We start from the raw sequence: 27387 nt of genomic DNA, 5'->3' as shown, positions 1-27387 counted from the left end.
TGGTCACAGGTGGAGACAGAGACAGAGGACCTGTGCCTGGTGGCCACTGCCCCCCACGAGGAATGCACCCAGCAGCCCCCCCACCCAGTGCCAGAAAGGCCACCGCGCACATCTTGTACTGAAGGCCTACTGTGTGCCTGGCACAGAGCTAGGACCTCCTACTACCGGCCTCACCTAGGCCCAACCACGTTGCTGGGAGGTCAGTGCTACCACTAGCTCCCTGCTTTACAGATGACAACCCTGGGGTCTGCTGGCCTGTCTGTGTTCTCACAGCTAAAAAGCAGGTCAGTGAAACAACTCAGCCATAGGAGCCTAATCTCTTAATCCAAAAGCAATGCTGCATTTCCCCCGTTTTTCTACTTGTTTCAAGAGTGTTTATAATTACTTGCTGAAGCATTCTTTTGACAGCACACTCACATTTTAAAAAAATGAGTGTGTGCAAAAGCTGATGAAATCCATGTAAGGTCTGTAGTCTAGTTAACTGCACTCTGCCAATGTCAAAATCCTGGTTTCCTTGATGGCTGTGCAGTCCGTTGGTCATGTAAGATGTTACCCCTGCGGGGATCTGGGTGATGGGTACGATTTCTGCAACTTTTTGTGAGTCTGTAAATACTTCAAAATAAAAGGTTTAAAAAGAAAACATTGTTGCATGCCAGAGCTGAAAGAACATAATAAATCACACTGGGCGACTTTAACTGGTTTGTTTTTTAATGAGAAAACGGAGACTCAGAGAGTCGTTTGGGGTGAGGACTCTGTTAGACTCCGGTTCTCACCCCTTCCCAAGCCCGGCGGACTTGCGTTTCTCTCCCCCACGAAGCAGCCTTCACTCCCTCCTCCCCCCACCTGCCGCCAAGCAGTGGAAGCGACCAGAGAATGGCCATTTGGGTTCGGTCACTCCCGCACAGCTCAGGCCATCTCTGGGCCTCTGCCGGGTGCGGCACTTCGGGGTGTCCATGGCTTGTCCCTTGGCCTCACTTTGTCTTTCATTCCATTGGAACATTTCAAAATCCTTAAAAGGAACCGATCCAAAGGAATTCTGATGTCATCACGCTTGGCAAGGTCCCAGGGTCCAGGCATCTTTTATCTTGTTCTCTGGGACCTGCTGCAATCACCTGCCCAAGTGTAGCCACCATATGTCACTTCTCACAAAAATCAATTTACAAAGCTATCCAATGAAATGTAAGCACTCAGTAAGTAAGCAGTATCACCTGCAACTGATCCATTTCAAAAGAAGTAGAACCAGAAGTGGCAAAAGCAACAGAAATGCAAATGTTAACATTTCTTTTGAGTTTTTGTTTTTCACTTTCAGCTGCTTTTTATTTCCACGTGGGGGAAAGAGAGGAGAAATGCATAATAGAAGACATTCCAAGTGACACCTTGATAACAGGTGGGTTAGATGAACTCTGTTGAATGTTGAACTCAAGATGTCATCTTACTGTGGTGTCGTGCTAAGCTCTTTTGTTTCTAACATCTTTATTGGACGTGCTAACCTCTTGACGTGCATGCTCTTTGGCAGAGAGCTTCATGCTGTGCGCTTTTCTCTTGAGACACGTTAGCAAATTATGCAGAACTGGCTTGAAAACAGCCTAAAGAGGGAATTGCATAATTCATAAAACAGGAAACCCAAACACAAGACCACAGGATCCAAGCTTGATTTGTTTTTCCAGTTGTCAGGTTACCTTAAGTAAAACAATCTCTGATGCCGTTAATCATGCTAATTGTGGTTGAATTCTCAAAAGACAAGCGAGGTCTCTAGACTCTGGTCCAGTAACACAAGACAAAACAGCAGAAGTCAGTGTGTCTTCTGAACTTCAGCTTCCAGAGGCTGATTTAATCATCAGCCTGCTACTTACATGTACCAAATACTATAATAGCATACCCTCGATACAATTCTTAAACATTTCCTTTTAAAGTCCTTTTTATAGGGGCTTCCCTGGTGGCGCAGTGGTTGAGGGTCCGCCTGCCGATGCAGGGGACGCGGGTTCGTGCCCCGGTCCGGGAAGATCCCACATGCCATGGAGCGGCTGGGCCCGTGAGCCATGGCTGCTGAGCCTGTGCGTCTGGAGCCTGTGCTCCGCGGCAGGAGAGGCCGCGACCGTGAGAGGCTCGCATACCGCAAAAAAAAAAAAGTCCTTTTTATAAAAAATGTCATTGCACACTTACTCTCTGCTTTTTGTTCACTGTGTGTTGCAAGCCCCTAAGTCTACAGCCAGGACCTTAGCTCAGCCCATCTGCTCTGAGCGTGAATACATTCCCGACCGCTGTGGGCTCTGCTTGCTTAGGCTGCCTGCACCCCAAATAACTCTGTTTCTACTCCTGTCTCACTGAACTATCACTAAACCTTCGCTGCCTGTCAAATCCCTGACTTTAACTTAGTGATGCTTGATCATAAATGCATGTGTCAAACCCTGCCTGGTTAAGAAGTGTCAATCCAGAATATGCTATATTTAATGTTTAGATCACCATTAAAATGGAAAAACAAATGTTAAAATTTCTGTGGATCTGTGGGGACCTGAGACCATGCCTGGTGGCGCAAGTCCAGGAAGAGTACACGGCAGCTATGCCTTTTCTCTTCACATCTCTGAGTTCCTACGAAGTCCGATGAAACACACCATCTCGAACGTCCAAGAGAGATGACCTCAGAGCCAGTCATTTAGTCAAATCTACCTAAAAGCGTGTTTTTGCTCCTCTGGACTAAAAGTAGGCTGCCGCCTTCCCCAGGTGGAGGCCGCGCAGGGCACCGCAGGAGGACAGAGGTGTGCCGGCCATCGCCGTCATCGCCAGCAGCTTGGTGACTTTGAGCTTCGTCCCCTATCCATGAGCTGGAGGCAGCACCTGCCTGGAGCACCTGGCAGCCCCGACCAGCTGCAGGTGTGCGTCCCACTTTCTCCCAGCCTCTTGGACTCTGTTTCCAACCTGTCAACTCGGCCTCCCAGGGTCTGTCCGAAGGTACCAGAGAAGCAGGTGTGGCCCTGATTCTGGCTCCAACCCCTCCCTGAAAGGAAGGAAATTCCTGAGAAGCAGAGGAGAGCCTGGAATCTCTCTGCTGGAGGCTGAAAGGGAGACAAACCCACCTGTGCACCTGTGAACCGTGCCAGTGCAGGGCACTGCAGCCAAGCGCAGGACTAGAAATCCTTGCTCTGTAAATTTGCTTGGAAACTTCAAAGTCAAATATATTGTGTACTTTTATACTGTTTCTCTGAGCTTCTCTTAGTAATGCTCTTTAATGATAAATTCCAGGTTGTTTTGAATGAACACAGGGGGCAAGGTTTTTAGGAGGAGAGGGACGAGAGGGACGAGGGAGCTCTGGGGGGCTGTGGGGTAAGTGACCGCTGCCGGCCCGACGAGCTTTATAACCACCTACTTGCTGATCCTTGGAAACACTTTTTTAAAAAATAAATTTATTTATTTTTCATTTATTTATTTTTTGCTGCGTTGGGTCTTCATTGCTGTGCACAGGCTTTCTCTAGTTGTGGCGAGCGGGGGCTACTCTTCGTTGCAGTGTGCAGGCTTCTCATTACGGTGGCTCCTCTTGTTGCAGAACACTGGCTCTAGGCACATGGGCTTCAGTAGATGCAGCACGCGGGCTCAGTAGTTGTGGCTCGCGGGCTCTAGAGCACAAGCTCAGTAGTTGTGGTGCACGGGCTCAGTAGTTGTGGCTCGCGGGCTCTAGAGTGCAGGCTCAGTAGCTGTGGCACACGGGCTTAGTTGCTCCACGGCATGTGGGATCTTCCCAAACCAGGGCTCGACCTGTGTCCCCTGCGTTGGCAGGCAGATTCTTAACCACTGCAGCACCAGGGAAGTGCGGAGACACTTTTTTTTTTTTTTTTTTTTTTGCGGTATGCAGGCCTCTCACTGTTGTGGCCTCTCCCGTTGCGGAGCACAGGCTCCGGATGCGCAGGCCCAGCGGCCATGGCTCACGGGCCCAGCCGCTCCGCGGCATATGGGATCCTCCCAGACCGGGGCACGAACCCGTATCCCCTGCATCGGCAGGCGGACTCTCAACCACTGCGCCACCAGGGAGGCCCCGGAGACACTTTTTAAACAAGGCTGTCAGTTCTTATAGAAAGCAGGCGCTGAGCGAAGGCGAGAAGTGCCGTGGAGCACAGTGATCACATGTGGGAGGCGGTTCATTAAAAGGAAAAGAATTAGAATTCAGAAGCAATGAAGTCTCGCTCCTGCTCGCTCCCTTTCAAAGGGTCCTTGGATATGACCCTTGCACTCAGCCGAAGTCTCCAGGGTTCTGTAGTTCTTTTTCTTCAGAGTGCAAACCTTCAGCAAGACCAGGAGATGGAGGAGGAAGAAGCAAAGCTGAACGAGGATCATCGCTCATCACCGCACCTCAGGGGGTCAAGGGCTGGGTGCCCCCCGAGCCAAGGAGTCAAGCGCAAGTGATTCATTAAGGGGGCGTCCCCCAGGAGAAGGAGGCAGAGAGGCCAGGCGAGGGGAGCCTCTGGGTGAGGCTAGGCTCAGACTGAGCCCAGGGAGCTCGGGAACGTGAGCCAGCACTGCAGATGCCCACCCAGTGCCCCCACCACCGAGAGGACACCTGGGAGTGAGGCTGGGGACACAGACAGACCCTCAGCATCGGGCAGCATCATTCACAACAGCCAAAGGAGGCAGCGACCCGTGTCCGTCAACAAACGGATGCATGAACAAAATGTGGTGCATGGCACAGTGGAATATTATTCAGTCGTGAAAAGGAGTGAAATGAATAAAAATGAAATTCGGAACCCACTGTAGCATGCAACAGGACAGATGCTGTGTGGTTCCACTTGTATGAGGTCCCTAGAGGAGTCAGATTCAAAAATCAAAAAGTAGGAGTGATGTGACCAGGAGCTAGAGAGGGAGGGGAAAGGCAGCTATTGCTTAAACAGGTGCAGAGTTTCTGTTTGGTGGAGAAGTTCTGGAAACGGATGGTGATGGCTGCACAGCAACGTGAACATCCTTAATGCCATTGATTTGCACACTTTAAAATGCTTACAGTGTTAAATTTTGTTATATATGTTTTACCACAATTTTAAAAAATTAAAAATTAGTTGGCTAAGAAGCCCCCCAGAGTTTTCCCACCTCCCAGCAAAGGAGCTGGCGGCCGGGCTCCACCCCACACGCTGGCTCTGACGCTCTGGACCCCTCCCAGGCCCTGCTCCAGCCTCGGGGCGCACAAGCCACGAGAGTCACAGCCGCTCTTTCTGCCGCCTCAGAGGCACCAACGTCTCTGGGTGCCCCGCCTGCCCCAGGCCCTCCCTCTGCAGACACCCCGGATTCTACGGACACGGGTTCGGGAGATGTGTCTGCGTGTCCGGCCTCTCCTTGGTGACACAACTTTGACACCCAGAACGAGTGTGCAACTAAGATGCACACCTCTGCACGGAAGGGACCAAAGTGGAGGACCATCCATGGGAGGGAGACACGAGCTGATGAGCAGCAGACACTTCACAGGAGGGGGAACCCAAATAGCCAGGAGCGGGTGGAAAGGCGCTTGACTCCGTGTCCACCAGGCAACACAAAGCCCATGAGATGCCGCCACGCATGAGAAAACCGAGTGTGCTGGTAGGTGTGCACCATCACCCCCGCTCCAGGCTGCAGACTTCACCCCCAAAATGGTGCCCCCCCGAAGATGAACACAGGCCCAGTCCACAGGCTGGGTAAATGCAGGACATGCCCAACAGAAACGCACACACGTGCTCAGCTGCACAAGAATCTTCAGAGAGGCACAACCCAAAATGGCCCAAACCAGGCCTGTCCAGTGCCCATCCACAGACAGATGGAAAATAAAGTCAACCGTTCACATAACGAGGCACTCAGCAGCAGCAACAAGGGACGGTCTCCATCTGCATGTGACACGGACAGATCCCCAACACACGCTGACGGTGTTCACAAGAGGACATGCACCATATAAAGTACAAAGACACAAAAATGCTGTGTCTTCACAAGCCAAGAGGGCTGGTGGCCTCCAGGGATGGATGGTGAGGGGCATGGGGGTGCTTGGGATGTCAGCAATGTTTTGGCTGGTGAGTTGGTGGCGATTACTCATTGGCTGTACCCTGATGGCGTGTGTGGCATAGGCAGTGCGTGCTCATGTCCGGTCAGTGACATGTCACCTCCTGCGCTCCCTCCACACAGGAAGAATCTCAGAAAGGCTCACAGGTCAGAGGGAAACCAAGGTGCTCGGGGAGCCCGGAGCATCTGGAAGAGGCCACTCTGTATTCACAGCGACTCTTGGAAGCAACTGCTTTCTGTGCCCACGTTGCACCCGGGTCAACAGGACGAGCTGGCTTTGAACCCCCTCCTGCCAGGCGGCCGATCCCAGTTCCTTCTCTCGTTCCTCAGACACTGCATGGTCAGTTTGTCTGTAGAGCTCTGTGCTCAGCACTGGACAAATGACACTGGATCTTTCTTCAGCTCTCTGAATAGACCTCAATTAGGTTACAGAAGAACATTTAAGGACATAGAAACATGGTCACAAAAAAATTGGGTGGAAAAATCAAATCAGAGATGTACAGTATGATTTCATTTTTTAAATAAAATATACGATGTGTACTTACAGGGAAAAGGTTAGAAGGATAATACTGAATACCAAAGACTTCTGGAGGGGATTTTTACTTTCTAAAATTTCTACAAGAGATGCATTTTACTTTTCTAGTATCAACTCAGATGTCCCTCAGTTCCAGGCTCAAGGACTCACAGGCCGGAGCAGAAGACACAGCCACCTCAGGGGTTGCAGGACGAGCTGAGTGCCTGAACGGGGTGCACACAGGGTCCCAGGGAGGCAGGTGGCCTCCTGTGGCACGCGGCTCACGTCTGGCACCCAACAGCTCCCACGCAGGGTCACTGAGTGGAGCCCCCAGGAGGACGGGTCCCTGGGGAGCTAGGTCAGCGCAGAAGTTCTGCCAGAACTACACCTGGGGTTTAACACGTGCGCCACACAGCCCGGGGCTGCGTGCAGAGCAGGGGTGGAGTTTGTGATGCGGGGCCAAGCGCTGAGTTGGGAACCGAGCCTGCGGAGTTTTCATCCGGGCTCAGCCTTTTATTTTCTGGGTGGTGTTAGACAAGTCCCATAGCCTCGTCTGTAAAGGTGGGTATTATTATACCGACTTTCCAGGGTTGTAGGCCCTAATGGGTGTTGACATCAAAAGCCCAATAATAACGTAAGGAATCATTCAAGTTCTTGCATAGTGCTTACAATGTGCTAAGTGCTGCATTAAGCCGTTTACAAATACTAACTGGGTCTTCACACCCCAAGTGGTATACACCGTTGTTATCCTGATGAGAAACACGTCAGGCAGCCTGGCCCGCTCTGGGTGCCCGTCACATGGACTGTCCTGTCCACGCTGGGAGGACCACCAGGCCCATTCAACCGCGAGCAGTGCTACTCTTCTGCCACCTGGTGGTAGCCATAGGGCATAACACCTCCCTCTGGGCCAGGAAACCGGCGCTGTAACCAGGGGCCACGGGTGCGCATCCGTTCAAAATCCTTTATCGAACACGGACAAATCCTCAGCGAGCTCTGCCCTCGCTCAGTCCGGGCCCAGGAAGCCCACAGAGGAAGACGCCGCACGTCCCCAGACTCCAGGCCCTCCCAGAATGCGGGGGGGGGGGCGGGGGCGGCACTGGGACAGTTGGCACGCGGACAAGAAGAGGGCGGATGGTGAGTGTGGGGAGAGTGACAAGAGCAGAGCCCTAGAGGACAGGGAGGGGGAGGCAGAGGGCGGTGAGCTGCCGGAGTGAGGGTGCTCGTGGTGAAACACGGGGATGCTGAGTGCGTCCACGTGGGCAAGGCAAGCCCCGGACGGGCGAGGGGCTGGAAGAGGCTCCCGAGGAGACCCGTCGTCTCAGAGGACAGGAATCCACGCGGGCATTTCCAGGCGGCTGTCCGCCTGCCTGGCTGTGTGCTTTTCTCCAGGAACGTTCGGCGCTTCAGCAAAGGTGCCACATCAGGTTTAAGACTTTGTGGCCTAACTTGGTGAAAGTTCCACGTGCACTTGAAAAGAAATGTGTACCCTGTTGTTTGGGGGCCATCCCAAAAATGCCAAGCAGGCCCTGCTGGTGGATGGTGCGAGTCAGCTCTCCCACGTCCACTAGCCGTGTCCATGGCCGAGGAGCGCTGACGACCCATGGGGTGGACTCGTCCACGTCTCCTTTCAGCAGTTTTACTTCATGTGTTTTGAAACTGTTGATGCATTTAGGATGGTTATGTCCTCATATTGAATTGACCCCTTTATCATTACGTTAAGGCCCCTCTCTGTCCTTGGTAATTTCCTTTGCTGTGGAGTCTACTTTATCTGGTATTTATAGAGCCACGTGAGCTTTCTTTTGACTGTCATAATGATATGCCTTTTCTATCCTTTTAACTTACCTATAGCATTATATCCAAAGTGATTTTCTCAAAGACTGAATAGTTGGTTCATTTTTTAAAAAATCCATTCTGACAATCTTTGTCTTTTCTCCGTTTATACCATTTGCTTGTAATGTAATTATTGATACGTCAGGATTTAGGTCTGCTGTTTTATTATTTGTTTTCTTTTTGCTCCCTTTGGGTTTTGTTCCCATTTTCTATTTTGTACCTTCCTGTGGGTCACTTGAATGTTTTGTAATCCATTTTGTGTTATCTATAGTATTTTTCACTGTATCTCTTTGTATAGTTTTTATTAGTGGTTGCTCTAGGGATTACAATACACATACTTACCACAGTCTACAAAGATCAATATTTTACCATATCGAGAGGAATATAGAAACCGTATGACCATGTAAATCCCTCTGCCCCCTACTCTGTAGTATAGTTGTTGTAAATATTATGTCTACATACTTTGAGAACACCACCAGGCAATGTTGAATTTTTTTTTACCTTCAACTGTCAAATAACTTTTTTTTAAAGGGGAAGAGAATACTCTATTGTGGTTTCCCCGGTGTTGACTTCCCCATTGTTCTCCCTTCATTCCTGCTATTCCAAGTTTCCGTCTTACCGTTTTCCTTCTGTCTGAAGAAGTTCCTTTAGCAGTTGTTTTACAGTAGGTGTTCTAGTGAAAAAATCCTTAGTTTGCCTTGACCTTAACAATATTTTGCCTTCACTCTGAAGGGTATTTTTGGTGGATATAGATTTGACAATGCTTTTTCTTTCAACACTTGGAAATGTGCCCCTTCCTTCTGGCCTCCATGTATCTGATGAGAAGTCTGCTGTTACTCAAATTGTTTTTCCCCATCAGTAATGCAGTGTTTCTCTCTGGCTATTTTTCATAGGTTCCCCCCCCCGCCTTTGGTTTTGAGAAATTTAATCATGATGTATCTGGTGGTAGATTTGGGGGAGTCTGGCCTTGTAGGGTTCACTTAGCTTCTTGAGTATGTAGGCTTCTCTCTTTCACCCAGTTTGGAAAGTCTTTGGCTATCATTTCTTCCAGTGTTTACTCAGCCTTACACTCTTTCTCCTTTCTTCTGGGACTCGCAAATTATAGACCTTTGATTATTGTCCCACAGGTTCGTAAGACTGTTTGAGGTTTTTTTTTTTTAATCTATTTTCTCTCCATTGACCAGATTTGATTACTTCTATTATCTATAGTTTTTTGTTTGTGGTTTTCTTTGTTGTTGTTGTTTTTTTGGCCATGCCATGCGGCATGTGGGATCTTAGTTCCCCGACCAGGAATGGAAACCACTCCCCCTGCAGTGGAAGCACGGAGTCTTAATCACTGGACCACCAGGGAAGTCTCCATTGATCTAGTTTCAAGTTCACTGACTCTTTCCTCTGTCATCTCTATTCTTTTATTGAGTCCATTTGGTTATTTTTCAATTTCAAGTATTATATTTTTCCTGTTCTAATGTGTCCATTTATTTCTTTTTATATCTCTATTCTTTTTCTGAGACTTTCTACTTTTCCATTTAAGGGTGTTCAGACTCCTTGTTGATGCATTTTTATGATGACTTTAAAATTCTTGTCAGATAATTTCAATGTCTATGTCATTTTGGTGTGTCTACCAGCTGTCTTTTCTCATTCAAGTTGAGGCTTTCTTGGTTCTTGACATGGTACATAATTTTGTAACGTATCCTGGACATTTTGAGTATTATAACTCTGGTTCCTATTTAAATATTCTATTTTAACAAGTAGTCAACCCATTTAGTTTCAGATCACACATAAGGTTAGGAATAACCTTATTTTTCTGAGACTCTGCACTACTATTCTGGCCTACCCTGCTTGCGTACTACCCAGAGGCCAATCTGAAACCTGGGTGTTTTCCACACCATGGTTGGATTCTCAGAGCTTTTGCTGTACTTATTCTGGTTGGTCTCATGTATAGGCTGCTTAGGGGTGTGCCCAGGACACCCCATACACAGGTTTAAAGATCGCCTTCTCCAGCTCCCGCCTGTCATCCTCCCCATCTCTGCCTCTTTATTGTCCTTCACTAAGTGCAGGTCAGGCATCTCCACAGGTCTTCACCCCAATCTCCACGTGAAGCAGCCCGTGGAGAGGGTGCCGTTTCTTTCACAGGGTTCGTCTGGAGTAGGGCGGGTGTAGTCAAAGGGGTTCCATCCTGTTGGGTCACCTTATTCCAGATCCTTTTGCACGAGAGAGCAGACTTCTCCTGAGCGGGTTTTCTTTCCTCCTCCCTGCCTCTCTTTCAGTTTGGTGGGGACTGCTGTTTGCTCCAGCACCCAGGCCAGGATATGGGGGTGGGGGACAAACAGGGAACTCACAGCTGAGTCACACTTTGAGTCCTTGGCAGTCACCTTCTTTTCTCCACCTTTCAGAGTCTTCTGATAGTTGCTTTAGACAAAAAGCCCAGGGTTTTTAGTTGTAATTAGCGGGAGAAATAGGGTGGAATGGGCTTACTCCATCTTTTCTGGTATCACCAATGAAACCTTTTTTAAAGATCCTCTTCAGCTGGAACATTCTAAACAGTCTATAATGTACACTATACAGAGTTAACAAACTTGTGGAGACAAGACAACCAGGACTGCTCAGTGAGGCCTAAACTGAAGTCACTCCAAAGTGTAGGCAGGGCTCAGGGGCGTTGCTGCCCGACCGTCCCAGGAAACCCGTTCTCTCCCCAGGGCTGCCCATGCGGTCGTGTCCAGGGTGAGGTTCCCGTCAGGGATGTGTCTCCCTCTGCCTCCCAGGGAGTCAGTGTGGTTCTGAGCTTCGGGATCAAACCACCTCAGATCTAATTCTGCCCCTACAGCTTATTCACTGTGTGACCTTGGGATGTGACTCTGACACTCAGTTTCCGCCTTGTAAAATAGGAACAATACAGAATCCAATACTTTTTACAACCTCTGCCACTAGCACCTGGTCCAAGCCACCTAGACTACGACAACAGCCTCCCTTCTTCCACTCCTGATCCTTCTTCATTCCTTACTCCATGCGAAAAAAATGTTTAAATGAAAGCCACATCATTTCACTCACCCGCCCAATTGCTTCCCTCCAATTTTTTTTTTGGGGGGGGAATAGGGTCTTTTTTGTTTTGAATTTATTTATTTTTGTCTGTGTTGGGTCCTCGTTGCGGCGCACGGGCTTTCTCTAGTTGCGGTGAGCAGGGGCTACTCTTTGTTGCGGAGCGCAGGCTTCTCATTGTGGTGGCTTCTTTTGTTGCAGAGCACAGGCTCTAGGCACACGAGCTTCCGTAGTTGTAGCACGCGGGCTCAGTAGTAGTGGCTCACAGGCTCTAGAGCAGAGGCTCAGTAGTTGTGGTGCACGGGCTTAGTTGTTCCACAGCATGTGGGATCTTCCCGGACCAGGGCTCAAACCCATGTCCCCTGCATTTGCAGGCAGATTCTTAACCACTGTACCACCAAGGAAGCCTTTCCCCAAAATTTTAAAAAAGGTTTGTAGACCATCCACGATCTGGCCCATTACCCCTTCAGCCTCATCTCCTGTGATTTTCTTCCTGTTAACTTCACTCCAGTACTCTGCTGTTCCTTGAACACTCCAAGCATTCTCCTGCCCCAGAACCTTTGCATGTCCTCCTGCATGGAATGATCCTTCACCAGTGGAGGGAGCATCACGAGGTAGTAAGGAAAAAGGCACTACACTGCCTAGATTGAATCTTGACTCTGCTACTTGCTAGGTACGTGACCTTGGGCAAATTACTTTATGCTTCGGTGTCATCACATGTAAAATCGTCATAAAATGTTATCTACCTACATGGCGCTGTTGTCATGAAAATTCAGATTACATGTGTAAATTTCTTAGAACGGTGCTTGGCACACAATTAGCACTGAATGTGATGTATAGATAGATATGGATGTAATCTGCATATATGCGATAAACAAATATTATAAAAGCGGATATATTTTTACTCCCCTATCCTTTCAGGTCTTTGCTCAAATGTCAGAGAAGCCTTCCCTGACTTCCCCACATAATGCTTCCAAGTCCCCTACCACTCCCACCCTGTCTGTTGCTTCTTCTTGTAGCATATTTAACATCTTCAACATTATATATTTACTAGTTGTATGTTTCTCCATGGGAACGAAGACATTGTCTATTTTGTTCACTGTGTCCTCAGCTCCTAAAACAGTGCTATCCCCTTGGGAGGTGTTTGTTATACACCTGTCAAATGACCTGTCAACTGTAAAAATACAGTTGACCCTTGAACAAAACAGGTTTGAACTGCGCAGGTCCACTTACACGTGGGATTTTTTCTATAGTAAATACTACACTACTACGTGATTCACGGCTGCTTGAATCGGGGGATATGGAACCACAGATATGGAGGGCCACCTATAAGTTATACATGGATTTCCAACTGCTTGGAGGGTTGGTGCCCCATCCCCTGCGTTTTTCAAGAGTCCACGCTGCTATCCTCAGAGCACATTAAATAAGCTGATGCACACTAAGTGCTTAGGACAGTACCTGGCACATCAGGTACTGTTAGCTACTTTCAATAAATGTTAGCCCTTTTTTCATTCCCCACTTAACTTTCAAGGGCACAAGGGGGAAGTTAAGCCACGTGACACTTATCACATCCTAAAGGGATCAAGTGGGAGACTCTCCCAGTGATGCGAACTTTAGCAGGAACATCTGGATGCAGCAAAAGGAAGGATGCAATATGAATACACCTGTTCTTTAGGAAGGAACTGTGCTAGAAGCAAGTAGGTTAAGCCACAGGAGGAAGAAGTGGAAGGCAGGAGATCTGTGGGGGAGATGCTGGAAAGGCCTCTCAGGCCTGACCCAGAGGAATTTTACATTCCAGGTGCAAAGCTTTCATAGGCTACTTTTTATTATTTTCAACAGTCCTCACAACTCTGAGGCTTAGGAGCGATGTGTATTATGCCCATTTTTCTGAATAGAATGCTGAGGCTTGGAGTGGTGAAGCGACTTATAAACAAGAGTGAGAACAGAACCAAGAACTCTATATTGCAGAATCTTCCTTCTCTGCTACATAAGCTAATCATCAAAATATAAGCTGTTCAGAATAACAGTATTTTGTGATTTGGGTAATTTGAAAAATTCATTTATCAGTAATCATATATAACTGTTTCTTAACTTATTTTATAATAAATGTCTTAGGGACTTCGCCGGCGGTCCCGTGGTCAAGACTTTGCCTTCCAATGCAGGGGGTGTGGGTTCGATCCCTGGTCAGGGAGCTAAGATTCCCATATGCCTCATGGCCAAAAAACCAAAACATAAGACAGAAGCAATATTGTAACAAATTTAATAAAGACTTTTAAAAAATAAATAAAAATAAATGTCTTATATTTTTGAAACAGGGACTTTCAAGATACAACAGTGGGACTTGGGCAGACACGATTTCCTTGAATCTGCTCCTGGTTTGGGAATGTTTGTGACTGTTACAACTTACAATGATGAGGTAAAACACACTTTTTGTCTTGCTACTGAAATTTTTTATTTTCTAAAAAGTCATGTGTCATGTACACCCACAAACTTTAAATCTCCACAGCGCTCACTATCCAGCATTTCATTTTTAACATGTGTAGCCCTGACAGGGGCACTGCACCAAGACACAGAAAGTGCCTGGGGCTTCCCTGGTGGTGCAGTGGTTGAGAGTCCGCTGCCGATGCAGGGGACACGGGTTTGTGCCCCGGTCTGGGAAGATACCACATGCCACGGTGTGGCTGGGCCCGTGAGCCATGGTTGCTGAGCCTGCGCATCCAGAGCCTGTGCTCTGCAACGGGAGAGGCCACAGCAGTGAGAACCTTGCGTATCGCAAAAAAAAAAAGTGCCTGCCTTCAATGAGCCTACAGTCTAGCTGAGGAACAGAGACTCCTTAACACACAAGGTAGAAACAATACAAAGGGCAGGCCTCACACTCATCAACCTGAGGTTTTGTTGGTCTTGCTGGGCAGAGGGAACCCACAGGGCCAATGCATCCCTCTGGTCGTGCAGGGCCAGGCTTCACCTGCTCTGCAGGTGCCGCAGCCTCACCCAGACATGAGGGTCGAATAGGCCGCCTCTCCCTCCTCCTGTCTGGTGGGGTTTCTGTAGGAATGCTGCCTCTGGGTCTGTCTGGCCTCACAGGGCACCTCCTCACTGGGAGCTGCAAAGTAGAAAAGGCACCACAGTCAAAGGGAAAAAATGTGGATCTTGGAGTCAGAGCCAGGTGTAAGTGTAGGTGGTCATCTACAAGCTGAACCTTGAGTGGTTACCTGACTGCTTTAACCCATTTTCTCCTCTGTCCAATGGTCGCAGCAGATGTTGTTCCCCACCGTGCCAGCTCAAGGTACTGTGACCTGCTCTGTCCAATAATTCAAACGTGACTGCAGGAACTACTTCCCTTTGGACTTGCTGTCCTGGGGATGTGCTCATGACGCAGCCGGATGGTGGTGGAGCAGAGCCTCACAGAAAAGACAGGCATCTCTTCGGCTGGCAAGGGGAGGGTACTTGATGTAGACGGGCCCAATTTCCTGTCCTCATGAGGGCTGCGCTCAAGCCAGACACTGTGACACCCCCACTCACATGGAGACCAGGAGACTCCATTCCAACTGGACCACTGGACACCTGATTCCTGCCCACTGTAGCAGCCTTCTCCTGGTACACCAGGCACCTCTGTGACAGCAGTTCCACTGGGGCCATTTTCCTAATTCTCGTACAGCTACCCTCTCCTCCTGACACCTCCTTCACTTCCTGCCTTGTTAAACCAATACAGAATTCTCTGCTGTCCTTCCCTGTAACCTTTCATGACTGATCTGGAAATGTCTCCAGAGCTTGTTAAACCCAGAACCCAAATTTTAGTTGGACAAAACACCTTCACAGAAAAACCTGTTCACTGTTTTTAAGACAGAGCTATTTCATTCTCCAAAAAACACATTTACTTGAAACATTACCCCCTTCTAGATGGGAGAAGTGTTTTCATTCTGCAAACATCCAACAAATATTTGCCACAGGCCTAGGAGAGAGAGAAAATTCTCACCCCAAAGGCCTAATTTTCAGGAAGGCTCTCTCCCTTTGGAAGTAAGAGGACCAGACACAGCTCTGGTTTAACATTCCTAACAAGCTAAGATCCTCTTTGAAGATCCTGAACAGCACCCCGCCAAGGACTCGGACTGCTCCTACCCGGGTCGATGTGCCTGGATGCAGGGTACTCTCGGATGCTAACCTGAACACATGTCCCTTCCTACGGCAGGTGACTGGCAGGCCAAGGGGTAACATGGCTGGTAGGGTACGCAGGGCAGACAATGACAATATACATGCACCATTCAAACTATGCATTTTGTATTCCATTGTCTATTATTCCGTGTCCAATATTCCTATTCCATTTTGTAGAAGAGAAAGCTGTGGTCCTGAGAGGTAAAATGACTTATACAAGATCACATCATCAGCAAGTGGAAACACTGAGGTCTAAATTCAAGCATGTCTTTTTCCAACACACCAAACTAACAGGCATTGCTGACTAACATGTTTGCTGACTTGAATATTCACTGGAAGCAGACTATCTAGAACGCGGACACAACATTAAGGCTCAGAAATTGAATTTAACAGGTGATGAGTCATCACCGGATATTTTTCCAGGGAAGAGTACTCTGTTATTCATAAAAAATTAGAAATCAATTGCAAAATCTGATTCTTGAATGCAGTTTTATTTAACAAAGTTTCCCTATCAACACTCTGTTAAGTGAAATTAAGTACATGGCAAGATCCTTTAATTTTCTCCAAATCAAAATTGCAAGATTTAAAAAAAGAATCTTGGTTGCATTTTTCTATGTGTAATACATACCTGTTTTTAAAGTGATTTAATAGACTATCTTTTTGAGCAGTTTTAGGTTCACGGCAAAATTCTGCATAAAGTACAGAGTTCTCTTATATCCTCTGCCCCCACGTGAACAGAGCCTCTTCCACTAGAACTGGAATGGCACAGCTGTTACAACTGATGACCTGCACTGACACTTCATAGTCATTCAAAGCCCATGGTTCACATTAGGATTCCTTCTTGGCGCTGTACATTCTATGGATTTGACAAATGTGTAATGACATGTATCCATCATCACAGTATCAACACAGAGTAGTTTCACTCCCGTAAAAATCTTCTGGAACCCGTCTATTCATCCCTCCCCACTCCCTAACCTTTGGCAACCACTGATCCTTTTACTGTCTCCACAGTTTTGACTTATCCAAAATGGCATACAGCTGGAGTCGTACAGCAGGCAGTCTTTTCAGAGTGGCCTCTTTCACTTAGGAATATGCACTTAAGTTTCCTCCGTGTCTTTTCATGGCTTGATAACTCATTTCTTTTTAGCACTGAACAATATTCCATTGTCAGGATGTATACCATGGTTTACTGATCCATTCACATGCAGTGGGACATCTTAGTAGCTTCCAAATTTTGGCTATTATAAATAAAGCTGCTGTAAACATTTGTGTGCAGGTTTTCATGTGGACATAAGTTTCCATCTTATTTGGGTAAATAAATAGTACGACTGCAGAACTGTACGTAAAAGTATGTTTAGTTTTGTAAGAAACCACCAAACTGTCTCCCAAAGTGGCTGCACCATTCTGCATTCCCACCAGCAGTGACAAGAGTTCCTGTTGCTCCACATCCTCGTCAGCATTTAGTGTTGTCAGTGTTTTGGATTTTTGCCATTCCCATAGGTGTGAAGTATCTCATTGTTGTTTTTAATCTGCAATTCCCTAATGACATACGATGGGGAGCATCTTTTCATGTGCTTATCTGCCATCTATATGTCTTCTTTGGTGAGTTGTCTGTTCAGATCTTTTGCCCATTTTTCAATTAATTTGTTCATTTTCTTGTTGTTTTCAGAATTCTTTGTATATTTTGGATAACAGTACTTTATCAGATACATCTTTTACAAATAGTTTCTCCCAGTCTGTGGCTTGTCTTTTCATTCTCTTGACAGAGAGACAGACAGCTCTCTCTTCTGCAGAGCAGTTTTTAATTTTAATGAAATTCAACGTTTAATGTTAAACATTAATGTTAAACATTAATGTTAAATGTTTAATGAAGTTTAATTTTAATGAAGTCCAGCTTCTCAATTCTTTCTTTCATGGATCGTGCTCTTGGTGTTGTACCTAAAAAGTCATAACTAAATCCATGGTCTTCTAGACTTTCTATGTTACCTTCTAATAGTTTTATAGTTTTGCATTTTACATTTAGGCCTATGCTCCATTTTAAGTTAATTTTTGTAAAAGGTGTAAGGTCTGTGTCTACATTCATTTCTTTGCATATGGATGTCCAGTTGCTCCAGCACTATTTGTTGGAAAAACTACCTTTTTCCATGGTATTGCCTTTGCTCCTTTGTCAAAGATCAGTGGGTCTATACTTGCATGGGTCTGTTTCTGGGCTCTCTGATTCATTGATCTCTTTGTCTGTTCTTTCACCAATACCACACTATCTTGGTTACTGTAGCATTATAGTAAGTCTTTTTTTAAATTAATTTTTATTGGAGTATAGTTGCTTTACAATGTTGTGTTAGTTTCTAATATACAGCAAAATGGATCGGATATACATACACATATAGCTCCTCTTTTTTGGATTTCCTCCCCATTTAGGTCACCCCAGTGCATTAAGTAGAGTTCCCTCTGCTATACAGTTATAGTAAGTCTTGAAATCAGGAATGTCAGTCCCCTGACTTTATTCTTATCTTTCAATATTGTATTGGCTATTTTGTATCTTTTGCCTCTCCATAGAAACTTTAGAATCAGCCTGAAGATATTCACAAAATAACCTGCTGACACTCTCACTGGGATTGTGTCAAATCTATAGATTAAGTTGGGAGGAACTGACTTTTTCACAATATCGAGTCTTCCTGGCATGAACACAGAATATCTCTGTGTATTTTTTCTTCTTTGATTTCTTTCATTACAGTTTTTTAGTTTTTCTCATATATCTCTTAAACATATTTTGTTTTATTTATACCTAAGTATTTCATTTGGGGGAGATGCTAATGTAAATGGTATTGTTTTTGATTTCACATTCCACTTGTTCACTGCTGATAAAGAGAAATTGATTAACATATTAACCTTGTATCCTGCAACCCTGCTATAATCACTTATTAGTTCCAGTAAGTTTTCTGTTTATTATTTTGAATTTTCTACATAGACAATCCTGTTATCTGTGAACAAACACAGCTTTATTTCTTCCTTCCCAACCTGTATACCATTTGTTTTCTTTTCTTCTCTTACTGCATTAGCTAGGAATTGAAGTATGATGTTGAAATGGAATAGTGAGGGACTTCCCTGGTGGTCCAGTGGTTAAGAATCCACCTTCCAATGCAGGGGACATGGGTTCGGTTGGGGAACTAAGATCCCACATGCTGTGGGGCAACTAAGCCCGCGTGCCACAACTAGTGAGCCCGCATGCCACAACTAGAACCCAGGCACCCTGGAGCCCAAGTGCCACAACTACTGAGCCCACACACTCTGAAGCCCGCATGCCACAACTAGACAGAAGGCCACATGCCGCAATGAAGATCCCACGTGCCACAACTAAGACCCCAAAACAGCCAAAAATAAAATAAATACATAATAAAAAAGAAAAGGAATAGTGAGAGAGGAAATCCTAGCCTTGTTTCTGATCTTAGTGGGAAAGCCTCTAGTTTTTCACTACGAAGTATGTTAGCTGTAAGGTTTTTATAGATTTTTTAAATCAAATCAACAAAGTTCCCCTATTCTCAGTTTGCTGAGTTTTTGCCATGAATGGATGGTGGATTTTGTCAAATGCCCTTTCTACGTCTATTGTTATGATCAAGTGATCTTCTTTAACCTGTTGATGTGATGAATTACATTGATTTTAAAATGTTGAACCAGCCTTGCATATCTGGAATAAATCTGACTTGGTCATGGTGCGTAATTCTTTTTATACATTGTTGGATTCCATTTGCTAATATTTTGTTGAGGATATTTGTATCTATGTCCGTGAGAGATAATGGTCCATAGTTTTCTTGTGTCTTTCTCTGGTTTTGGTATTAGGCTAATGTTGGCCTCAGACATGATTTAGAAAGTATTCACTCTACTTCTGGAAGAGATTGTAGAGAATTGGCCTGATTTCCTACTTAAATCTTTGGTAGAATTCACCAGTGAACCCATCTTGGCCTGGTGCTTTCTGCTTGGAAAGTTATTATCAATTCAATTGCTTTACTAGATATCAGCCTATCCAGATTGTCTATTTATTTTTGTGTGAGTTTTCACAAATTGTGTGTTTCAAGGAATTGGTCTATTTCATCCAGGTTACCAAGTTTGTGAGCACAGAGTTGTTCATCGTATTCCTCTACTACCCTATTGATGTCCATGAGACCTGTAGTAAGACTCCTCTTTCATTTCTGATATTATTAACTTGGGTCTTCTTTTTTTCTTAGTTAGCCTACCTAGAGGTTTATTGATTTTATTGATTTTTTCAAAGAACCAGCTTTTTGTTTTATTGGTTTTCTCTACATATTTCCTGTTTTCATTGATTTCTGCATTACCTTTTATTAGGATGGATCTTATTTCTTTTCTTATGCTTATTTTGGATTTAGTTGCTCTTCTTTTTCTAGTTTCCTAGGCTTAGATGATTAATTTCAGATCTTTCTTTCTTTTTAATATATGCGTTCAATGTTATAAATTTCCCTGTAAATACTTATCTCACTGTATCCCCCAAGTTTTGATTAAGTTGTATTTTAATTCAGTTCAAAATATTTTTTGAGATTTTTAAATTGTGGTAAAATACACATGAAATTCATCATCTTAACCATTACTAAGTGCACAATTCAGTGGTATTAAATATATTCATAATGTTGTATAATCATCATCCTCATAACTCTTTAAATCTTGTAAAACTGAAACTCTATACTCATTAAACAATAACTCCCCTATGACTAACTACTCTAAATACCTCATATAAGTTGAATCATACAGTGTTTGTCTTTCTGTGATTGGTTTACTTCACTAAGCATAATTTCCACAACGTTCATCCATGTTGTAGCATGTGTCAGAATTTGCTTCCTTTTTAAGGCTGAATAATATTCCACTGTATGTATATACCACATTTTGCTTATTCATTAGTCAATGGACACGTGTTGCTTCCACATTTTAGCTTTTGTGAATAATGCTGCCATGAACATGGGTGTACAAATATCCTGATACCCTGCTTTGAATTCTTTTGGGTATGTATCCAGAAGTAGAATTACTGGATCATATGATAATTCTATTTTCATATTTTTGAAGAGCCACCATAATGTTTTCCACAGCAGCTGCACCATTTTACATTCCCACCAACAATGCACAAGGGTTGAAATTTTTCCACATACTTGCCAGTATGTTTTTTGTTTGTTGTATAACAGCCATTCTAATGTGTGTGAGGTAGTGCCTCACTGTAGCTTTGATTTGCATTTCCCTAATGATCAGTGAAGTTGAGCATCTTTTCATGTGCTTGTTGGCTTTTTCTGGTTGTTTGGGTTTTTTTAAGCACTTTGAATGTACCCACCCACTGCCTCTGGTCTCCAAAGTTTCTGATGAAAAATCTGCTGTTAATCTTACTGAGAATCCCTTCTATATGATGACATCAAAAATCCCTGACATTTGGAGGACAAGGTCTTTTTGCCTACCCTGGCTTCTAAAAGATGCATGCAAGCTGCTCCAGGAACACCTGTGCAGCTGCCTGCCATGTGGCTGGCAGGGGGGTGGAGGGGTGGGAGGTAGGTAGCTGCTACTGTTCTAAGAGCTGATATTGACCAAAATTAACCACAATTTACCATCCAAGTCTTCCCCTGGAAGTTGCAAGCCTTCAGTAGACTCCAGAGTTCCAAAACAGTTCCATCAGACAGATTCTTCCAGTGTAATTGTTGCCTAGAGACAGATTCCTGGTGCTTCCTATTCCACTATCTTCCCAGAATTCTCATCCAATTCAAAATACTGTTAGTTTCTCTTGAGATTTCTTCCTGGACTCATGTGTTATTTAGAGGTATGCTGTTTAATCTCTAAATATTTGGGGACTTTCCAGCTATCTTTTTGTTATTGATTTCTACTTTAATTCCATTATGGTCTAAGAGCATACATTGTATGGTTTCTATTATTTTATATGTGCTAAGGTGTGTTTTATGGCCCAGAATGTGGTCTATCTTGGTGAGTGTTCTATGTGAGCTTGAAAAGAATGTGTATTCTGCTTTGTTGGATGAAGGAGTCTACAGATATTTATTATATCCAGTTGGTTGATGGTGCCATTGAGTTCAACCGTGTCCTTACTGATCTGCTGCTGGATCTGCCCACTTCTGATAGAGGAGTATCCAAGTCTCCAACTATAATACTAAATTCTATTTATCCTTGCAGTTCTATCAGTTTTTGCTTCATGTATTCTGACACTCTGTTATTAGATGCACACACATTAAGGTTTGTCTTCTTGGAGAAATGACCTCCTTATTACTATGTAATGGTCCATTATGTAATTATCCCTGATAATTTTCCTTGTTTTGAAGTCTACTCTGTCTGAAGTTAATATAACTATTCCAGCTTTCTTTTGATTATGGTTAGCTGAAAGTTGGCATATACATCTTTCTCCATCCCTTTTTTTTAATTAAAGATTTTTTTGATGTAGACCATTTTTAAAGTCTTTATTAAACCTGTTACAATATTGCTTATGTTTTGGATTTTTCGCCATGATGTGGGATCTTAGTTCCCCAACCAAGGGATCCAACCCACACCTCCTGCATTGGAAGGCAAAGTCTTAACCACTGGGCCACAAGGGAAGTCCCTCCATCCCTTAACTTTTAATATATATGTGTCTTTATATGTAAAGAGGGGTTCTTGTAGACAATACATAGTCGGGGTTTTTTTTTTTTTTTTTCTGGATCCACTCTGACAATCTGTTTTAATTGGTGCATTCAGACCACTGACATTCAAAGTGTTGATATAGCTGAGTTAATATTCATCATATTTATTATTTTCTAGTTATCATCCTTGTTATTTGTTCCTATTTTTGTTTTCCACTCTTTTTCTGTCTCTTGTGGTTTTAATTATTTTACGATTCCATTTTATCTCCTTCCATAGTTATCAATTATACTTCTTTTAACTTTTTGTTGGTGGTTGCCCTAGTGTTTGCAGTATACATTTACAACTACTCCAAGTCCACTTTTGAATATCACCATGTCACTTCACAGGTAGTACAAGTACCTTATAATAACAAAGTAATCCTAATTCTTATCTCCCATCCCTTGCATCTTTGCTGTTGCTAATTTCATTTATATATAAACTATAATCATCAAATACATTGCTGCTATTATTTTGAAAGACGTATCTATTAACTCAGTTAATAAGAAAAATAAAAGTTTTAATTTTACCTTCACTTATTCCTTCTCTAATGCTTTCTAATCTTCACGTAGATCCAAGTTTCTGACCAATATCATTATCCTTCTCTCTGAATAACTTTTAACATTCCCTGTAAGACAGGTCTATCAGGGACAAATTCCCTCAACTTTTGTTTGAGAAAATCTTTCTCTTTTACTTTTGAAGGAGAATTCTGCAGGATACAGAATTCTAGGTTGGTGAGTTTTTTTCTCTCAACACATTAAATGTTTACTCTCTCCTTGCTTGCACGGTTTCTGAGGAGAAGTCGGGTGTAATTCTTATCTTTGCTCCTCTATAAATAAGGCTTCTTTCTAGATTTCCTCTTTATCTTTGATATTTGCAGTTTTAATATGATATGCCTAGGTGTAGTTTTTTTTTTTTTTTTTTTTTTTTTTTTTTTTTTTGCGGTATGCGGGCCTCTCACTGTTGTGGCCTCCCCCGTTGCGGAGCACAGGCTCCGGATGCGCAGGCCCAGCGGCCATGGCTCACGGGCCCAGCCGCTCCGCGGCATATGGGATCCTCCCAGACCGGGGCACGAACCCGTATCCCCTGCATCGGCAGGCGGACTCTCAACCACTGCGCCACCAGGGAGGCCCCTAGGTGTAGTTTTATTGGCATTTATCCTGCTTGGTGTTCTCTGGGCTTCCCGGCTCTGTGGCTTGGTGTCTGACACTAATCTGAAATTCTCGGTCTTTATTTAAATATTTCTTCTGTTACTTTCTCTTTCTTCTCCTTCTGGTATTCTCATTATGTGTATGTTACACCTTTAATGGTTGTCCTGTAGTCCTTGGATATTGTTCCTTTTTTTCCCCAGTCTTTTTTTGCTTCGTAGTTTTGAAAGTTTCTGTTGACATATCCTCAAGCTCAGAGAGTCTTTCATCAGTCCTGTCCAGTCTACTAATGAGCCTATCAAAGGCACTCTTTATTTCTGCTACAGTGTTTTTGATCTCTGGCATTTCTTTTTATTCGTTCACAGAATTTTGATCTTTCTACTCACACTACCCATTTGTTCTTGCATGTTGTCTACTTTTTCCATTAGAGACCACAGACTATTAATCATAGGTTTTCTAAATTCCTTATATGATCATTCCAATATCCCTGCCATAACTGAATCTGGTTTTGAGGCTTGTTTTGTCTCTTCAAACTGCGTTTTTTGCCTTTGAGTATGTCTTATTATTTTTCTGTTGTTGTTGAAAGTTGGACGTGATGTGCTGGGTAAAAGGAACCCATACTGGTTCCCACAGAGGTTTCTGCTCAGGTAAGTTGTGACTCTTTGTATTTGCTTGCCTCTCCAATTTTGGTGGCAGCAGTTTACCCTGTGACCTCAATTCTCTGACAGATCTAAGAACTGATTTTCTTTCTATGCAGCTTTTTACTTGTTAAGACAAATGGACAACTTCCAAGCTCCTTATATGCCAGACTTGAAGTCCTATACCTGTTTTTAAAATGCCAAACAATATAGAAATGTACTAAGCAGAAAAGTCAAAGTTCCTCAACAAATATAACTGCCTAATAACTTGGTATATATTCTTTAGAATCTTCTAAGCACGTGTAGTTTTACAAATGATACTTTCTTACAAAAATAGGATTCTATACAGACTATCCCTGAATACTGTGGACACCTTTAGTATAGATATGGGTGTAATAGTCTCTTTTACTGCTACCTAGCATTTCTTCATTTGCCTTTGCCTAAATTTAATCAATCCACACTAAAAGGTATTAGTTATTTCAAAACACAAATTTTTAAATAAATAACATCACACTGAGTATCCTTTTACATATAACTGTCCATTTGGGCATTCCCATAGGATAAATTTCTATATGCAGCACTACTGGGTGAATGGTTTTATACACTTGGCCAAAGCACTCTCTGAAACGGGTGTTCAATTTACATTCCCCAGTGTTTAGAGATAGTATTTCTCCATACTATCCCCGCCCCAGGTACTTTTAAGTCTTTGCCAATCTGAAAACCAACAAGGAATATCTTACTGTGGTTTGTATTTTTTTGATTACCAGCAAGAATGAATATTTTTCATGTTATTGGCCATTTGATTTCTTCTTTAAGAATTGCACAATTTTCACTAGATTACATGGGGCTGATTTTTTTTTAATGGAAAGTAGAGAATAATAAACTTAAACTATGGAAATCCTCAATCCTAGGTATTACTGTCAAAGTTATATGGCCCACAAGGAACATTCTATTTCACTTCACATTCACCTGGCGAACACATCATTTGCTTAGAATCTAATTCTACAAGGCTTGTGTCATTTGGAGGGAGTAAGCTGGTAAGTATGTGCCTCCGTGTACTTGTTGATGAGCAGCGTCAGCACTATTCAGGCGTGACGGTGATATGCAGAACCATTATACCCAGATCTCAGCACAGCAACCAAAGAGGGAGCTGGAGAGCTTGGAAGGGGTTCAAAGGAGAGCCACGGAGTTGATTAAAGGGCTTGAAAAATGAGAACTGGGAGGGAAGCTTAAGAGAACTGTGATTATTCAGGCTTGAAAACAATTGAAGGCTGAAGGGTGAATTAATAATGGAATTCCAATAAATAAAACTCTTACATGGTAGATGGTGATTGGCTATTTTCTAAATGTGCTGAGAACAGATGAAGAGAATTTGTACTTCAGCATCAGAAATTTAGTTATATGTAAAGAACATTCTCCTGAGAGTAATCAAATTCTCTCAGGGCCAAAGGCTCTTGACTAAGTCTATAGTTAATATAAGTACTCTTTCAGGTCAGCAGGTACTATTTAATGCATTATTATTACAAAGAAAGACTACTGGGTATAACAGGGAATAGAGTGGCGGTGAAGAAAAATAGAGAGCTCGAGAACGAAGTAGTGTTTGCTCTCAAAAAGGGAGAGTGGAGAAAAAGGAAGGAATGGGAGGACACAAGGAGGGAAAAAGCAAAGAAAAAGAGTGAGCCATGTTAAAAACATGTTTCTTCCTTTTTACTGTTTGCACAGCGGATCCACTTAGATATTCGAGTTGGAGAACATGCCCTTGATGCAGCCATTGCTCAAGCAAAGGACAAAGTTAATGAAGTTAGCTTCAAGCTTGAACATCTAATTGAGCAAATGGAGCAAATAGTCAAAGAACAAAACTATCAAAGGGTCAGTTTGCCTATTCAGCTTATGCTCCCTCTTCCTGCCCAGTACGTAATTCTCCACAAAGCCCCCGAACCAAGGGAAGAGTAAACTGCCTGTTCCCCGGGCTTTCTGAGCTAGGACTGCGTGGACATGCAGGGGATGGGGGGACAGTGCTCTTTCACTGTTCACTGGACCGTGAGCTCCTCTAGGAAGGGGACTGTGGCTCACTTGCCTCTGGGGTGTGAGCTTACAGAATGAATAAATAAGCATTTCCAAACACACCCCACATAGCCGCAGAGCCTCAGTGTGCCCACTTTCTAAATCACTATTTTGTTCTTGTGACATTATGTGTTTCCTGGGTCACTGTGCTCACTGGACCCTGGTCAGACGTGGGCTCAAATCTGCCCCCCCACTCACTAACCTTCTGTCATCTCTAAACTTCTGTTTCTTTATCTGGAAAATAAAATGAGCACAGTGCCCAGCTTAAAGTAAAGTAAGAACCTGAATGATGAACATCTGTCAATTAGGTAATGTTCACTTTGTTTGATGGTAACAAAACATATAAAGTAATAGATCAAATACCTGATATTTTACAACAAAACACAAAAGTGTGTTTTATAAGGTTGACTCTTCTTCCTTGTCTTTGACTAACAACACCCCTTGGCTTAGAAAATGATACTGCACTTTGGCATAAGAGATTACCTGGGTGACATTAAGTACCTTGAATGCATACAGCACCTTCCCCTCAAATTCATGCATGAAGTACCTTAAGAAACTTAACCTATTTCTCTTCTGTGTAGGACCGTGAAGAAGAATTTCGCATGACCAGTGAAGACACAAACAGCAACGTTTTATGGTGGGCCTTTGCACAAACACTAATCTTTATCTCAGTTGGAATTTTCCAAATAAAGTACCTTAAAGACTTCTTCATAGCTAAGAAACTTGTTTAAAAATATTAATAAAGGCAAATAACTACCTTCTACCTTGCATGTTTGAGTTAATATCAAAATATATTCATAAGTGTGCATAACTTTTCTGATTCAAAGACATCAGAGGTTGGAATTGATGTTATATCATTGTAACACTGATAAAATGTCACTTTAACAATGTGGCTTCTGAGTTTGATAAAATAAATACATGATCCAGTTCTTATTTTAAACTTGGTATAGGTCAGCACTGTCCAACGGAAATAAAATGTGAGCTATATATGTAAATTTTAAGTTTTCTGGTTGCCACATTAAAAAGATTTTTTATGAGTAAAACTAACCCTAGTGACCTATATTGAATCCAATAGATCAAATATATTATCATATTAACATGTGATCAATACATAATTATTAATGAGGTAGTTTACATTCCTTTCTTGATAGGAAGTCTTAGAAACCCAGGTGTATTTTGCAATCAAAGCACATCTCAATTTGGACCAGTCACATTTCAAACGCCAATGGCCCCACGAGGTTCATGCCTACAGCACGGGACAGAGGGAGCACCTCGTTTCCCCACGGCGTTCCACTTAGAGTGGTCCTGAATCTCTGCATTTCTCTATTTCCCTGAAAGATGGCCACTTTTCTCC

General features: G+C 43.7%; 1 protein-coding gene across 1 annotated transcript; it reads left to right on the top strand.

Annotated features, from left to right (window-relative positions):
* Positions 1 to 1133: 1133 nt before the first annotated feature.
* Positions 1134 to 26764, top strand: LOC309793519 (transmembrane emp24 domain-containing protein 11; the record flags this gene model as incomplete). The annotated part of the gene is made up of 5 exons (XM_082604041.1): positions 1134 to 1387; positions 13699 to 13799; positions 24881 to 25006; positions 25692 to 25838; positions 26615 to 26764. The coding sequence occupies exons 1-5, from the start codon at positions 1264 to 1266 to the stop codon at positions 26762 to 26764; spliced, it is 648 nt and encodes a 215-aa protein (XP_082460167.1). The 5' UTR covers positions 1134 to 1263.
* Between the last annotated feature and the right edge of the window lie 623 nt (positions 26765 to 27387).

This window comes from Mesoplodon mirus (genome assembly GCF_964341445.2).
Source record: "Mesoplodon mirus genome assembly, chromosome: 2".
Classification (NCBI taxonomy): Eukaryota; Metazoa; Chordata; class Mammalia; order Artiodactyla; family Ziphiidae; genus Mesoplodon; species Mesoplodon mirus.
Note: the sequence above shows the minus strand (reverse complement) of the source record. Positions and strands in the feature narration are given on the sequence as shown.